The sequence below is a fragment of the Nothoprocta perdicaria genome, unplaced genomic scaffold (assembly GCF_003342845.1).
Source record: "Nothoprocta perdicaria isolate Ctin4 unplaced genomic scaffold, notPer1 scaffold_158, whole genome shotgun sequence".
In the NCBI taxonomy this organism is placed as follows: domain Eukaryota; kingdom Metazoa; phylum Chordata; class Aves; order Tinamiformes; family Tinamidae; genus Nothoprocta; species Nothoprocta perdicaria.
Genome location: NW_020454738.1, coordinates 1,552,018 through 1,569,113, shown reverse-complemented (window position 1 = coordinate 1,569,113; position 17,096 = coordinate 1,552,018). Strand labels below are relative to the sequence as shown.

General features: G+C 38.7%; 1 protein-coding gene across 1 annotated transcript in view; it reads right to left on the bottom strand.

Annotated features, from left to right (window-relative positions):
• Nucleotides 1–10,280: 10,280 nt before the first annotated feature.
• Nucleotides 10,281–17,096, bottom strand: part of GRPR (gastrin releasing peptide receptor) — a 26,898-nt gene continuing 20,082 nt past the window's right edge. Inside the window, exons 2-3 of the mRNA XM_026035334.1 lie at nucleotides 16,132–16,483; nucleotides 10,281–11,383 (exon numbers count right to left, since the gene is read on the bottom strand). Coding sequence (XP_025891119.1) covers nucleotides 10,991–11,383; nucleotides 16,132–16,483 — 745 coding nt within the window. The 3' untranslated portion in view covers nucleotides 10,281–10,990. The remainder of the gene's footprint in view (nucleotides 11,384–16,131; nucleotides 16,484–17,096) is intronic.

Here is a 17,096-nt window from a genome sequence, read left to right as displayed (position 1 = left end):
GCTACTAGTGCTGCCCACATTGGAGGAAATATCAGGATCTGCTGTGCTTTGAGAAGAGCCAGGAGAGGACTCCCAGAGATTTAACATCAAGAAAAGGCACTAGGGTATCTCTGTCCATTTCACTGAAGTCAATGCTGGACTGTGTGGCCAGCCACTCTGCAGACTTCAGCCTTCCTCTTAGATTTTTTTACCACTTTTTTTTTAATAGTAGTAATAATAACAGTAATTTTTTTTTTGTTAATGGAAAAGTTATATTTATTGGCTTGGTTTCGTAGAATAAAACATTATCTTAATCTGAAGAGATATCAGAAAGGACACTCCTTTTTTTTGTTAAAACTTAATCTTGTCATTTTTTGTTGCAAATCTTTACTCATTCTTGATTTGGAAAAAATAGGATTCTAATAAGTCTAAGATAATAAGTTTTCTCTCAACCCCCTCCACTAAGTTTTCTTTTGTAGTGTAAGAGAATATATTTTCAGGTCCTCCCCCTTAGTTTTAATTTTGTAGTATTTTCTAAGATGTATATGTGTGTATGTCTACAAATGTACAGAGCTCTTCTTTTCTCAAACGAAAAATCAAATCCCAACTTTATGAGAGTTTCTTCTCAAATTTTAACAGATTTATAGACAGTTACTAGTGATAAATTCATACTGGTAGAAAAGAAATTGTAAATGCTTGGCAAAAGAAGGTTCATTTTTTTCTAGTGCCTCCTAAATATCTCCTTTAAGCTAGTGACAGAAAACTTATAACTCAGTAAGCTGAGGAGCTTTGAGGTGGAGATCTGAAGTATTTTCTTAATTGATATCTTAATACCAAAATATGGAAACACATCAACATAAAAAGATATATTTTCACAGCAAGAAGTGTCTTTAAGACCTATTGTGCAAACGGAGATATGTGTGAATTAACATTAATATTGGATGCAGAAAAAAATACATTTATTAATGGGGAAAGAGGCAGAAGCTCTTCACAAGCCAAGTAAAGTCACTAAATGTCCAATAAGAATCAAGGTCAATAATGTTAATTTTGAGGAATACATGGTATATTTTCACTTCTAGTATGATTTTGTTAGATCTGGACCTCTTCTACTATCTGCAGATAATTTTAGGTGACATATGGTAATGATTTCTATCCATTCCATAGTGAAGCTATACAAGAATAACTAATATATGTTGCTGTTCGAAGGCACAAAACTTACCTAAGATTAAATGCCAATTTAATTTMATTTTATCAGACATAATCTGGTATTAACATCTAATGTTCACAGAATCACGAAAAGGCTGAGGTTGGAAGGGCCTTCTGGAGATAATCTAGTCCAACCCTCCCGCTGCCCACCAGGGACACCCAGAGCACGGGGCACAGGGTCACATCCAGGTGGGTTTTGAAGACCTAGAGGACTTCTAGAGACCTAGAGGAGGAGCCTCCACAGCCTCTCCGGGCAGCCTTTTCCAGCGCTGTCACCCTAGCAGAAGTTCTGTTCTTCCTTATAAGGAGATGAAACTTCCTGTGTTTCAATTTGTACCCATAAATGCTCCGTTCACATTTTAAAGTTGTTCAGATTATTTCACACACACCTGGACTATTGTAAACAGCAGTTGGCATCCAGATCTCCTTATAAATCCCTCCCTGCATAACTAAGGAAAGGCACTTAATTATTTCATTACTCTATCATGTGTGCAGTTCATGAGATTACTGATTTGCCAGCACAATTTGTAAGAGTCTTGTTTGCTTTAGCAGAAAGAAACCAGACGGCAGCCAAGTAAAATTTGCAATTTCCTGACACTTCAACAAATGTGGTGTTATGAGAGATCTCGCAACAATTTTCTCCATAATGCAGGCTTTCCAAGGAGCATCAGGGATTTGCTGATTTATGTAGATTGCTACATTAAAGACACTTGAATTGAAGATTATCAAGCTCCATACCTTTTCATGTTGCGTTCGCAGTGAAAAGTCTGAATTATGATAGCTGCACAGTGCCTGAAAATATCTATTCAAATGTATTATTCTGACTATTTTACGATCTTTATTATTACAATGCACTTGCCATTTGCATGAAAATGCTGTAGGAGGAGGAGTTCAGTGTATTAATGTATACTAGAACTATAGCCAACTGACAGAAGAAGTATCAAGCTTTAAATGGTTAGTAGATAGAGTGCATATGTAAAGAGAACTCCTCCAGTAAATAGTCCTTTATTGGTTGCCTATACTGTTTAAGCTTTAAACAGTATTATTAATTGTAAGTCAAGCATGGAACAAAGTGTGAGCAGTAGCATAAATCTGAATCAAACAATGCCAAATAAAAGAAACTGAAATATAAAGGACTGAACAAACAACATCTATTAACATGACATGCTCATGACATGTTAGAATAGATTGATGACCTAAAATGCGATAATGTTTAACAAGTGCACTGTCTCCTTCAAGCTGTAGCTGCAATTGATTCTCTGAAGAATCAAACTGTTGTGTGATACACGCTTGAAGTACAACAATTAAACTAAAAACCATTTGCATTTTTTTGTTTGGTTGGTGTTTTTGTTTGTTAGTTCTGATGAGTCAGACACAAAGGCCACTGATATTCATTTAGTACAGGAGAACTTCATAACATGGCTCTACATTTTTCCTTTAACTAATCTGCCTCATGCATCGAGTTTCACAGCCCGTAATTGTTAGGCATATTCAGTTATGCCCTTTTTTTTTTTTTTTTTGACAGGTGACACTGACAGCAGCTCTTTGTTGCCCTTAACTGTACCAGTTGTAATCAGTACCACTGTTGCCACCTCACCTCAGTGATGGAAGGAAAAGGAGCACTGAAAAATGCTCCTCCGCAGTGAGGCAAAAGAGATTTTCCAGGGGGTTTGTGACAGTGTTTCTGCCTTTATGTATTTGATCATTAGAAAAAAAAACTTTTTACATGCTTGATAATTTACAAAAACATAAGAGAGTAAATATATTTATCGAAGTTGAGACTTTTTTTCTAACTAAAAAGCAACAGAAGAATTATTTCATCTAATAGCTATAAACTTTGTGCGGTTCAATATTTATCTTTTGATACAGTGTTCAGTGTGAATTCATATTTCTGTAGAGGTCATTCATGAGCATTTTTAAAAGCATAGTATAAAAAATTCAGAAAATATATCCAAAGGCAAGAGAATCCCAAATGAGAAAAGAGATGATTTAGTATTTTGACTTTTTTTCTTATAAATTCTCTTCTAAATGTTGTTTCAAGGATGCAGAAATATTAACAGCTATGCAAATTTTAATATGATAAGAAAATTATTTTTCAGAGATTTTCATATCAGATTACACAGCATCTGGAAAAGAGAAAGCAAACCATATTTCAAGTAAATAAACTGCATTTTCTCTGTACACAGTAATTCAAGATGCTTGTATTCTAGACAGGTGATTGAATGCCTACATACATTACTTTAGAAAGCAATAAGTATTATTCAGAGGAGATATTAAAATTAGACAAACTTTGAAAATGAAATATGTACAGTGTTTTAGTTTATAACTAAGCTCTTGTACATTCAAGCCTGGAAAATGATACAAAGTGGGTTGTGTCTTTCAGCTATCTTCAGAGCAAATTACTGATAAATGCAATATATAGTATRTAACTGGTTCTCTCTGTCATAATTTTTATAAAGAGCAAATACTGTATGGTCTTTTTAAGATATTGCTAAAGTATGCGTCACAGCAATAGATCACCATGCTTCCTGAATTGATTCCTGGCTTCTTCTAGACTGCCAGCAACGGGTCCTAAATTCAGAGCAATCAGAAGCAAAAACTGATTTTTCTCTGGGAGGAATGAACTGAAATGAAAACGTCTTTCTGAAGTCCAGTGCTCACTTATAGGAAACAAAATGGCTTCCCTTTGAGAATCCTAACCACTGAGTGAAGGAAGGTGAAAAATGAGAGGTTTTCTTTGTAATCTGGCCTCTGGCCCTCAGATCATACAGCATGGCTTAACTTTTTCCAGAAATGCAGTATGAGACTGACAGTGAGAAAACACTCAACTTTCCCATGTGTGCAACATTTCTCTTTGGCCATCTATAAATAATTTTGTTTCCACCGTTTGTTTTTTACATGGTCAATAAAATATTCATATGCATTAGGCCAATGGCTGTGCTTAACTGTTGGTCTATAATAGGGTGCCATCTTGGCCTTTACCTTCATCCTGTGGCATAGATATCACARCTTTAAGTACTGTAGGCATAAGATTGATCGGAGTTTATTTTTATGGCTTTGCTGTCTTCTCAAGAGTGAACCTATAGGAATAATTCATTTTACTTCCTCGCACTCAGTCTGCTACATGGGTGACCACATGGTCCAGGAGAGACAAGCTGCTGCGCTGTCCTTTCTAGGCACAGTTACAGTTTAGCAAAGTTTTAGTAATAGGTCTACATTCATTCTAAAGCACGGTCATTGCCATTAGGGGCCTATTCACATCAGGTTCCCTCTATAAGGCCCATAGGGCACTAGRTAGATCCAGAAGATCAGCTAAATGGGGCAAAGGGCTGGACCTCGTTCTAGAGAGATCTCCTTGCACCCCAGGGAAATGCATCCAGGCAGGATGAGTCTGTGTCCAAGTTTGTGTCTTGGAAAGGCACATGCATGGTCCAATTAGGGAGAAGGAAAAGCCTCTTTTTTTCTTGTGAGCCATCTTAATGACATGACTGTTGTGGTGGTGAGATAGTTTCAGCAAGTATACAAGCAACAGCTAATTAGAACAGGAGATCTGGGCCTTGCTTGCAGCCTTGTAGAGAACACTGATGCTGACTGGTGAAAAGGGAGCATGGGCTGGGGCTAGGCAGCCCTATTGGATTTAGTTCAGTTGATGTTACCCCATCAAAAATTTCGGCATCTAGCCAGTCACATAGAACTGGTCTGGGTGGTCAAGGGAGAGAGATAGGCATGTTGTCTTGTACCAGTTGGGGAGTTCAAAAAAGGAGGGGTGACCTTCCAGGAGTACCACCAGCTGATGGGGTGCTGAGATTGGGAGTCTCAAAGGAACACTGTCCTGGATATGATGCTCAGCTCTGTCACTGACCTCTGGGATTACTAGACAAGTCATTTCTACTTTATTTGGTATCATTCTAGGCCTGCCATAAAACGCAGATGAAAAAATGACTTTCTTTTGGCAAAATGCTTTGAACTATTTGGACAAAAAAACTTTTACTCTAAATGGATGTTGCAATCATTGTTCTCTGCCTTATAGCACAGAGACTTGTGTCACATCCACCTCCTGATAGAAAGCAACTATGGGAGGTGAGTGAAATGCTTATGCATTGTGGTGACTGAACAGCAATAATATACTGTCTAACTCTAGAGTTAAAAGCACTGACACAAAGCCCAGACSCATGATCTTCAGAACAATATGCTGTACTAACCTAAGGAACTGACTAGTCTTCAAAACACGCAGCAGCATTTCATAACAAGACGATGTTCATCATAAGACAGACATTTTAACATGAAGTGTAATTAATTCATATTAAGACAGATTAAATCCTTTATTTCAAAAAATTCTATGGCTAGTTTCCTTTAAGTCATATCCACTTATGGCAAAATAATCAAACTAATCACAGAAATCTTCTGAAGTAGCTATTTCCAGAAACAAGCAATTAGGCACTTTTGAAATGAGTTTTGGATGTGATTCTAATATAAAATTAGATAAAGTCTTCATTGATAATCTTGGCMTAAAGCAGAGTGGCAGTTAGTCTGCAGTCTGAAAAGACTTTGCAGTTGCCACTGAGGTGATCAGTTATTTTGACATGCAAAGGAGGTGTATTAGGTACGCATCCTCTGGAGAAGGACCTACACAGATGGCMCAGACAGGTAAAGACTCCTGGGCTTCCTGGGCTAAGTGTAATTCTACTTCCAGGTCCAATAATGGGCTCTTTGTTAATCAGTAACAACCATGCTAACACAGTTAAAGATGGCCTGTGTGGTTAAACTTCAGGCTTTCTGGAGAAATTATTATGGAGGAAAAATAAATTATATGGGATATGTAAAAATGTCTTGATCTAACAGAACTTAGGGGGCCTGGAATGGGATTTGGAGATGAATTTGGTCCACAGTCTATCTCAGTAGCACCTCTCCATTCAGGGGCCAACAGGATGCCTTGTCACCAAGCAGTACTCCTCCAAAATACCCAACTTACAGCTCGGGCAAAAGATGGTCTGAGCTSTTTGTGCTATCTGCCTACAGGATAAGCACAGCTGAGCTATCTGAACTAAAACACACTATACAGCCAGGAAAACCACAGGATCATACCAAGTCCACTTTTTCTGATGCTAAATAAATATGAATTTCCAGAAGATTCAAACCAGTTATCTCTTGATATACACTTTTTTTTTTTTCCAAGSGTAAAAGATAGCAGTAGTACAAATATAAAAGGACAGAAAGTCTTCGTTTTTTTAATAATGGCATCTAAACATTCATTGAATTGCTCCCTCCTTCCTTTAGAAAGGGCAATATAAGAAAGCACTGATGATTTATGGAAGAATGGTATAGGCACCGCACCTTCTTTTGTTTCCCAGGATGGGGTGGGTAAGCTACCTTGTTGTCATCATGATGCCTTGCACTGAASACCACACATTTAACATTCATCTGAGCTTATTGCTCAGATAAGCAGCACTGAATGTCTTGCCTTTAAAGAAGGCTAAAAGACAGTTTTCCCAATTGAATACACACAGGTGGCTTTCTGCATTAAAACAAAAAATGTATTTTGTCAGAAAAATGAGCAACAAGGTGTATAATATCTGTTAAACCATGCATAAAAATGTCAGTTTTCTGTTTTATAAYTATAACATCCATTTCATGAAAATCAAATTAATTAAGAGAATCAGTATTATGCATATCAATAGCAGATTCCTTATTTTATTCTTAAGATAAAGGCCTTTGAAATTTTTTGTTTTGCTTAAAAAAAAAAAAAACTAATTACACAGTATTTTTTTTCTGCCTGGAATAAACATTTGGATTCTAAAATATAACCCCTCTCTTAAATCATGTGATAATTTCACTTGCTTACATTTCTTGTGCCATGCAGTAGAATTACCTATGTTCCATTTTCTGTGATTAAACATTTCCTAAAAGGCAATATTTGGAAACAGTGCAAGCTAGATGTGTCTCACAGGCGAGGTGGAAGGAGAGGAATGGTCCTGAAAATTTCAGGTGGTGACAGTATTAGAAAATTTCTTTACTTTTTAATTCTTTGCAGTGATTTTTAAAGTTTACTTATGAACACTCATTTGGGAGCCAAACTGTCCTGAATTATTGTAAACTAAAGCAAGAATAGTTGGATGCTGTATTTTACTCAGCTTCTTCATCACCTGCCGTATTCGATGGAAGCAAAGAGAATTCAGGAATCCCAGAAATGCCTCTTAAGGATGAACACAGAATGCTACACAATGTTTTCTCCCTATTTAATTCTTCTGAAAAGGCAGGAGGTAGCGAGATACCTACTCAACATGTTCCTGTTAAATATTAATTTCATGCTGACTTATCTAAGGAATGACTATATATTTAATAACCCTCTGATCCACAGTGCTTCTGATCCAAGATGAAAGACCAGCACCATGATAATAAATAGCAGTACTCTCCTGCTGATGAAAATAGACCAGCCTGATCAAGACTAAGTTCTAGTCCTGCCTACACTCTGCAGCTGGAAGATCATTGTTCAGCCACCACATGAAGGTGGGGTAGAGTAGTGTGACCCTGGCTCCTGGGGCCAGGACTGGGAGGTTTCCAAGGACTGGGAAGCAGCAGCGCATGAGTCTCTGGAGTTGCCTGCCAAGGCAGGGGTTTATCTCGGGTTCTTTGAAAATTTGTTGAAAGCGAGAAAATGTGCAGACAATGCTCCAGGTTCAAAGTATTGACGTTGTGAGTGCACCAGCAAACACTGATGTAACTCTGGAGAAGGGATTAGACTGTTGTAGAAGTGTAAATAAGTACATTGTGTTTTTGAATCCAGAGTAAGGGGACAAGTAGTGAAAAACAAACAAACAAAAATCAGTTACAGCTACAAATATTTCACTTTTATACCAGGTTATTTCAGAAAAATTTCTTGAATTTATTCTTATTCTTATTCTTATTCTTATTCTTATTCTTATTCTTATTCTTATTCTTATTCTTATTCTTACTCTTTTCCAACCTCAATCACTGCATTTGTGGGTTTTTTTTTCATTATTATTTTATCACAGGAATGAAATAAAAAAAAAAATCTCTGACATAGATTTGCTCTTTATCTGCTGTTAAAAAATCAGCAAGTGCTTGTGAAACATATTCCAAAATATTTTTGCCAGGATATTTGTTTCAGTGGATTTTTTTTTTCATAGAAGTTTTCTTAARGATGATAAATGGGGAAAGGTAAGGGTAATGAAGGGGTAATGAAGAATTTCAACAAAAATTCGCACTCCTGTTTTCATCTGAAAAGGCTTGGTKTAATTTACTAAATATTAAAAGAAATTGTCTATAAACCTTACAAAAGTTTTATCTGGAAACTCCCCAGCTCCTAAGTGTCTGCCTATCATCAGCTCTAAAAATAAATAGAAAAGGAGCATGAGAAAATTAAGCAATGMGAAGGCTGTGACACATGTGGACATATGCAGTTGAATTTGGGGAAAATTGTAGCCAAAAACCTTCTTCTGTTATTTATTTCAATCTAGGAAGAAGATGTATGATCAATAGCACTTATTTAATTCTACCATGCTGCTCAGGGAGGCAGTGTCCTTGAGCAAGTGCTCAGCCATGAGGAAGCTCTTTTCCTCATAGCTGCAATTTGCACAAACTGAAGCTCTTGCTTCCTCCTTTCCCTCAGAAACAGGAATGCAAAATTATTGAAGTTTCTCATGAAGCAACAATAATCTGTTGTTCATTTTCATTCAGGAGGACACATCACATAGTGCAGTCAGTGTGACTACTATTGAAGAATATAATTCCAGCTTACTTTAACCTAAACTGTCACAAGGCTGAAGAAAATATTTACTGAAAATATCTCAGGCCTGACAATTTTTTCGCATTTTACTATGTCATAAATATCTTGTAACTCCCTTTAAAACATCACTGACTAGACMTAATACCAGGAGTTTCTGAAAGTGTACCAGAAGTTCTGTTAAGTGTAGGCTTAATGTTAAAGCTCAGGGAAAGTATCCATATGTTGAAAATTGGAGTTAAAGAGGACTTCATATAGCCCAGTAAATTGAATTTAAACAATAGCCAAGTCAGCGTACAATGGAATTGATTCAGCTGTAAAATAACCCAGAATCTCCCCACCATGTTAATTTTCAGGCTTATCAGGATCAGAGCTCTCATATCTGCACAAGGGATTGCACAAGTGGAAGAGGCTGGGTGCTGGGGTCAGGGCAGGACTGTCCTTCTTCATAGCTGCTTAGAGGAAACTCAGAGTGAGTTGGCAGTCTAGCCATGTCCTCAGCTCACATACCTGCTGCTTAAATCTATTTGAAGGGCGCTCTCCCAAAGCAAAAAATGTAAAATGTGCGGGGCTCTGCCTTTGACATAGCAGCCCTTTTATAGTCCCTGGAGACTGCAGTTCCCACCAGCATCCCTGGGCACTCGCATATCCAAGGCTGAGCATGATTACACTGCACTTCTAACATTATTACTTTCACAGAGCAAGCCTATCACAAGGTTTCACAGGCTTTTGTATTTATTTTGCTGTGGGAAGGAAAAAAAAAAAAAAAGATGATCACTGAAGAGTATGAGATCCATTAAAAACTCAGTATCCTGCTACAGTGATTGCGGTTTGGTGTTTTTTTTTTTTTTTTTTTTTTTTTTTTTTTTTTTGGACGGGGACACATTTGCAGCAGCTGTCTTTATCAGATGTTAACTTCATAGCCTTTTCCATAGCCCATGAATGCCAAGTATTTATCTGCAGGAAAGTGGGTAACTACCAGAATAGCTAATACCTGGTACAAGAACTATTCTGAAGTAAAAACTTAGAAGACCTGATCTCTGACCTGTGAGTCAGTTTTGTTGCTCTGTATCCATAGATTTCTTGGGAGACAGAAGATATCTATGATGATGGAAGGAATAAGCTGTTGGTTGGAGACTGTCCTTTTCACTCCTGGTGGCCTTTACCAAACAGAGTGCTCCAAAGCAATACTGTGTGAAAAATCTCTCTCTTTTGTTTTCYGTTACTTATCTGCCCTTAGCCAAACTCACCTAAAAATCTGCATTACTCCTGGTGATGAAACATCCATTATCTCACATCTTGAAGACAGGAAGAACAAAATTGGAACACTTAGAAAATGTCCTCTGTAACATGGCAAAACTCACACATTTAAAAATTGTAAACATATTTCAGTTCACATTTATTGACATGTTACTGCTTTCACATTCATGTGGTGCAAGATACTGTTCATTTCAGATGGGGCCACAACATACCCCAGTAAACTCTTCATATATTTTACACTATGAATTAATACTGTACTCAGAACATTAATAAATAATTGAAAAGTCTGTAAATAACCTACAGTAAGCTCCTTTGTAAAATTATTTATCTTATTTAAGTGGATTTATTTTGACATCAAAATAAATTATACTATGAACTGTAGATGCAGCCATTCAGCCATTTTATGTGTCCCTTGTATGGTCTTCACTACTGCTGCATGTCTGCCCAAGTTCGGGATTGAGCAGAAACTGATGAAGAAACTCCAGGTCCAAAAAGGATTTGATCTTTTGATGCTCTCTTCACTTCCATTGAAGTCAGCGGGTCTTGAAGGGACTCAGGGAGCTCCTGTAGTGCTCTGGGAGCTCCAGTAGTGAGTTCCAGGGAGCTCCCATTGTGAGGTACAAAATGATCTGCTGATCCAGACACCCCTCAGCCCATGATGAAAAATGGGACACTTCAGTCTCCTCTGAGATTTCTGAACACAGATTTCCTTCGTGCATGCGTGTGCTACTCCCCAACTCAACAGAGCTGGAGGAGAGATTCACACCAGGCATGTCCTGTTCTAGTCCCCGTCTATGAACTTTAGACATAGCCTTCATGGCAGGCGTGGTTGCCATTGATAAGGCTGAAGGTAGCCAGGGAATGATTGGTGCTCTTAAGGGAGGTCATGCGCGTGGTGCTCCTGGCCATGCTCTGAGAGCGGATGAGGAGACGAGCTCTGCAGCAGAAGAGCTGATTGTTGAACTGTTTTCTAAAACTCTTGCTGAGCAAGTAGAGAGCAAATGGGTTGACACAAGAGTTAGTGAAGGCCAGGATTCGAGCACAGATACTGGCAATGAAATGCAGCACTGAGGTGTCCACCTCTGAGTAGTGGTAGGATCGGTATAAATAGATGATGTGAGTAGGAAGCCAGCAGAAGGCAAAGAGGCACACAAAGACCAGTACTGTCTTGGCCAGGCGCTTACGAGATTCAATCTGCAACAACAAAAGGAAATGCAACAAAAAGAGATTAGCAACTCTCTTTGAYGGTAGCTGACTTTTCCCCTCTGCTGTGCGGTAACTTAGGGGCTAATGTGTGAAAGGTGGCACATGGACAGCTGGGGATCTGGACTGCAGGTGGACAGAGTTAAGATCCTTCCTTGTCTCACCTCACCCAYTCGTCTCCTAAAAACAAATGATTTTGCAAATTCATTAAACAGTGAAATACAATCTTTCTTTTCCTGTTCAGAGATAAACTTCCAMTAACTTGTCATGCAGTAAATCTGTCTCAGGGAACAAAAGTGCGGACACCATAATTAATTATCTCCTGGATTTGGAGCCTGGGTTATTTCACAGAACCCAGAGGCAGGACCTTATGTTTTGGGGGCATGTGGTATATGTACATAAATGTGCTGCCAACTGCTCATKACCTACAGAGACCAAGTGCAACACCTGTAAGCCAAGGTAAGCCAAGGTAATTGGAGAAACCAAAAGAGAAAATTCTGTTTTTAGAGAAACAAGGCAGTTCAGAAGTGTACTCYGAAGCTGAAGATCTGGCACCAAAAAGAGTAGAGGATGAACAGGTGAATAGGTAGATGAGCACATCCTCTAGCAAAATCTGAGTTATGTTAGAAGATGTGCTTTTATAACGTCAGCTACTATGCAATAAAATCTTCGCACAGACAAGGCACCCTTTTGTCTTCTTTAGATATAAAGGGCTTGGAGTCAACCCAAATGTATTGCTCAACTGTAGTGAGCCGAAATAAACCACACTTTCCTTTTCTTTCCACCAGCATTGTACACACTTAGGTAACTGAAAAACACATTTTTCTTCCCAGTAAAGACATAAAATATGCAAGAGGTCATGCATAAAAAAGATGGACTGAGTTGTTCAGAGAAACCTACTGAAATAACCTGAACCCTAGGTGAGTTGCACAGCCAGAAGTCTGCAGACACAAGAAGTGTAATACCTTGTTACTTCCTTCTCTCAGATAATTCCCATACCTCTTCCCAGGCTCCTGTGTGTAATTTGTTGTCGTCAGCTCCCTGTATTTCTGTGTGATCTCAGTGACCTGAAACTCCACATGGTTCTTAGAGCCCCTGCCCTTACTCCAGCATCCAAGCAGCTGTGGTGCCTGATCCCAAGCAGGCCAAGAGCTGAGTTATGGCCAAGTCAAAACAGATCAAAGAGCAGCATGGATGGGAAGGGCTAATGCAGGAGGTGATCAAAGTTTTCATTTCACTTTTTTTCTTCCTGAAAGTAGGGGACTTCCTGATTAAAAGTCAGAAGATGAAGTCTCAAAAATCTGAAACTTCCAGAAAATCTTTTTTGCAGAATTTCCTCCTCTTTTTAATATACTACTCTTCAGCCACATGTATTGTTTTGCTGGTATTGTGCCAACTCAGGACAAACTTTGTACTTTCTGTGTAGCTCTGATAATCCTGCTGAGCATTTTTTTATTATTCACCTGAAAGATTACATATCCCACCTCCCAAAGTTGAGTGAAGCAGAAATTGAGCAGCTCACATAACCTSATCTTTGCTCAGGGCAACAGTAACCAGAGAACAAGCAGGAGAGACATGGCAAGCCCATTTTGACTTTATTTTGTGCCCCTTTAATAGCACCAACTGAAAATTAGCCATTGAGCTCTGAAAGAATTGATATGTACCAGATGATAATGTCTCCAGAGAGCGGTCTGAAAATTAAATCCTTTGAGAAAGGGCTCTCCATGGCTGAACCATATATYCTTTTTAAATGTATCCTTAATTTGATACAGGGCTACTGAAACCACATCTGCACTATAAAGAAAGGAAACAACACACTAAAGAAATCAATATCAGTTACCTCTGATGGAGATCTAAAGCTCTTGAATGTGCTGCAGGACTGGATGATGGACTGATGGTGCTAGACTGCAGTCTGTGCCTTTGCTTTCTTTAGAGTTCTCTCCCCAAAACCAGTGGGAGAAAAAGGCTTCTTTTACTACTCTCTTTACTGTCTGTAATCAAAAGTCATTGAATCAGCAGAAAAAAAAAAATGACTTGCAGGGGAAAAAAAATGTATGTGCATTCAGAAAGGAAAAGGATAAGCATTTCATGGGTTGCACATTGTTTAATGGGCAGAAAACATGGTTTTCCACCTCTGCTTTTTCACCTTATCACCAGAACACCACATGAGAAGATTGTGTTAGGGCAGCCTAAGGTGGACATGTCAGCTTGCAGCAATTATATGACCATTCACTCTATTGAAGCATGGTTTGTGACAGTTTAGTTTAAGTTGAAGCACTCTTCAGATGAAAGGAAGGGCATATGACAAGGTAAATTTTTTTAGAAACAAGTTGCTACTTTCTTAGTTAGACAAGCCTAAGGTTTAAATTTTAAGCGATGACCTGAGATACCTAGTTGCTCATGCAGAAATTAGATTTCCTCCTGGAGATGACTTTTTTTCCATAGATGCATAGGAGTAGTGAAGAACAAATAACCTCAGAAATCACAGAGTCACAGAAAGCATAAGTTTGGAAGAGACTTATACAGATCACAGAATCACAGAATGATTGAGGTTTGAAGGGACCTCTAGAGATCACCTAGTCCAACCCTCTGCTCCAGCAGGGCCCTTTACAGCAGGCAAGAGAGGATCACATTAAGGCAGATTTTGAATGTGACAACAGGAGAATCCACAACCTATTTGTAAAGCCTGTTCCAGCAGTCTGTCAGACTAACAGTAAAGATGTTATTTCTAATATGCAGATGAAACTTCCTATGTTTCCATTTGTACCTATTACCCTTTGTCATGCTCTTTCTAGTGTCACTACTCCTGAGGTTCTAGGCTTTCTCTCTTTCTCTTAACCCTAGCCCTAAGACTSAGGTCATCAGCCCTAGTTCTGGCTAAGCAGCAAATATGGTCCTAGCACCAGTATGTATATTTGCTACATTTCCTTTGGCATGCACTTTCTAGCCCCATTCCCCATGGGGCTCTAGGCTTTCTCTCTCTCTTAACTCTAAACCTAGCCCTTTGCCCGAGGTCATGGCAAAGATGTCCCTAGCACCAGTCTCGATATAACACTATTTTTCTTTTGGCATGCCCTTCCTAGCCCCTTTCCCCATGGGGCTCTAGACTTTCTCTCTCTCTTAATTCAAATCCTTATCCCTAACCCTAGTCCTAATGAGGTCAGCAGGCTGGCTGCTGGCTAAGCAGCAAAGATGGTCCCAGCCCCAGCCTGGATATCATGCTATATTTCCTTCAGCATGACCTTTCCAACCCACTCCCCATAGGACTCTCTTTCTCTTTCTCATAGGCTTTCTCTTTATCTTAATCCTGATCCCAGACCTAACCTTAATTCTATTCCTAAGACTGAGGGCACCAGGCCTAGAACTTGGCCAACAGCAAAGATGGTTCTAGCCTCAGTCTAGATATAGTGCTAAGTTTCTTCTTTCGTGTCCTTTCTAGCCCCATGGGGCTCTAAACTTTCTTTCTCCCTCAACCCTAAACCTAGCCCTTAGCCTAACCTAGCACTAAGCCTGAGGTTGCCAGGCCTAGAGCTTAGTAAACCACATATGAGATCCTAGCACTAGCTGGGGATAGCACTATATTTCCCTTGGCATGAYCTTTCTAGAACAACTCCCTGGTGTTTCTAGGTTTTCTCCCTCTCTTAACCTTAACCCTAGCCCTAATCCTAAGATTTGTCAGAGGTAAATATGGCCTTAACATGAGTCTGGATATTATGCTACATTTCCTTTGGCCGGCCCTTTCTAACCTCACCAGGCCTAGAGCGTAGTCAACTGCAAAGATGGTCCTAGCACCACTCTGTATATCACGCTCAGTTTCCATTGGCATCCTCTTTCTATCCCCATTCCTCATGGTGATCTAGGCTTTCTCTCCCCATGGTGCTCTAACCCTAACCCAACCCCTAAGCCTTAGATCACCAGGCTGAGAGATTGGTCACTAGCAAACATGGTCCTAGCATCAGACCATCTAAACCATTAGATGACCATTTAGACCATCTAAAATTAAAAACTGAAGCTACCTACTAGCTATTGGACCAGAGGCAGATTAACAGAAATCTGCCTAATTAGGCATATAACAAGTGGCTAATCTTTTCTGTCCAACACTGCTCTTCCCTGGAGACCACAAAAAAAAGAGGCATTTTTAGAGGAAGAATTATGCCTAGTGGATTTCATAAAGACAGAGCTCCCCTTTTCTTCAGAGACTTTATCTTTCATTTCCACCCAGTTAAGACCACATCATCCACAAGACCAGCAATAGCAGCACACCTGTGAGGCCCCCACATGTTTTTTCAGGACAAGAATTTATCCCAGATCCTCTCTCTGACACAGCATTTTGAGAGTATTTTTCTTCTGTTTAACTCCTCGCTTTCTATTTCAAAACATCATTCCTAGCTCTGCCTATTTTTCAGTCAATATCTACCCAATATCAATATCTACTCAGACTTTTGCATGAATTTCTGATGAGTTTTCCATGGTAACCATATTGCYAAAGTTGCTGAACTTAGAAAGACAGGAAGATTTTTTTTAAAAATGTTCGGTGCTGTGACATGATAGAATTGCACTCATTTGTTTTATTCTTTAAGATCATTCAGTCTATTAAAATTAGCACAACAGATCCATACTGTCCTAATAACTGCATACTGTTCCTCTATGCAGTTCAAACTTCTGCACACTCTTAAATCCCCTTAACTTGTTAACTCTTAAGAAGGAATGTAGATTTTTGAGGAAAATAAAATCTGTACCTGTTTCCTCACATGCGTATTTCCTTCCACAGGGATGTTGTAAGCACTCTGGATCAAATTCTTAGCAATGAAATAATAATATACGGAAATGACAGACAGAGGAATGATGTAAAAGATAAGAAATGAGGCCATTGAATGGATTTTGGGATGTAGCCCATCAGAATGCGGGTAAGGAGCACAGCTGACGAAGGTTTTATTAGTGCCTTTGTCATGGAAGGGGTGCAAATCAGAAAACACAGCTTCAGGAATGGCAAGCAATATGGAAACAATCCAGATTATAGCAGCTCTTGCACAAATCTTCATCAGTGCATGGGATGCTTGGATCTCCATTGGTCTTACTATAGCTTTATACCTAAGAAAAGAAGAAAAAAATCATTTACCGACCTCAATACCTACCAGTTGGAATATTTGGGCAATGTATTTGTGCTTGTCATTCACAGATCCCTTCCATTTATAGAAAATATACAAAAATCATTTTATCATGATTTTTTTAATGGTGTTTAAAATTTCAGTTTGATGGATTTGTCATTTCAAAGCAGAACCACTTGACATGAGTTCATTCAATTTCATGTGTATTGATTCTGAATTCATTAAGTTTGTAACTAATCTGACACAGTCCTGCCTTACATTAATATGTATGTGTCCAAATAAGATAAAGATAGGAAGTGTAATCATAGGTTTATCTTAAAAAGTATATGACAATTCACACCCATTCACAGTACACTGTTCAAGGAAACTAGAGTGGTTACTAAATTTGCAGACATTACCACATGTTTCTTTTAGAGCTGTGAGTACACAGACTTCTGCAAAGCCAAATTTTATGTTTTTGGAGGCTACAAATTGCATGTTGACTTCCTTGGAGAAATATATTGCTTTCTATGCTATATATGTAGATGACTTTTTTTTTTTTTTTTGCTATTTTTCTTTTCAGAAAATATTCTCCTGAGATGGGAAATCATGGTAAG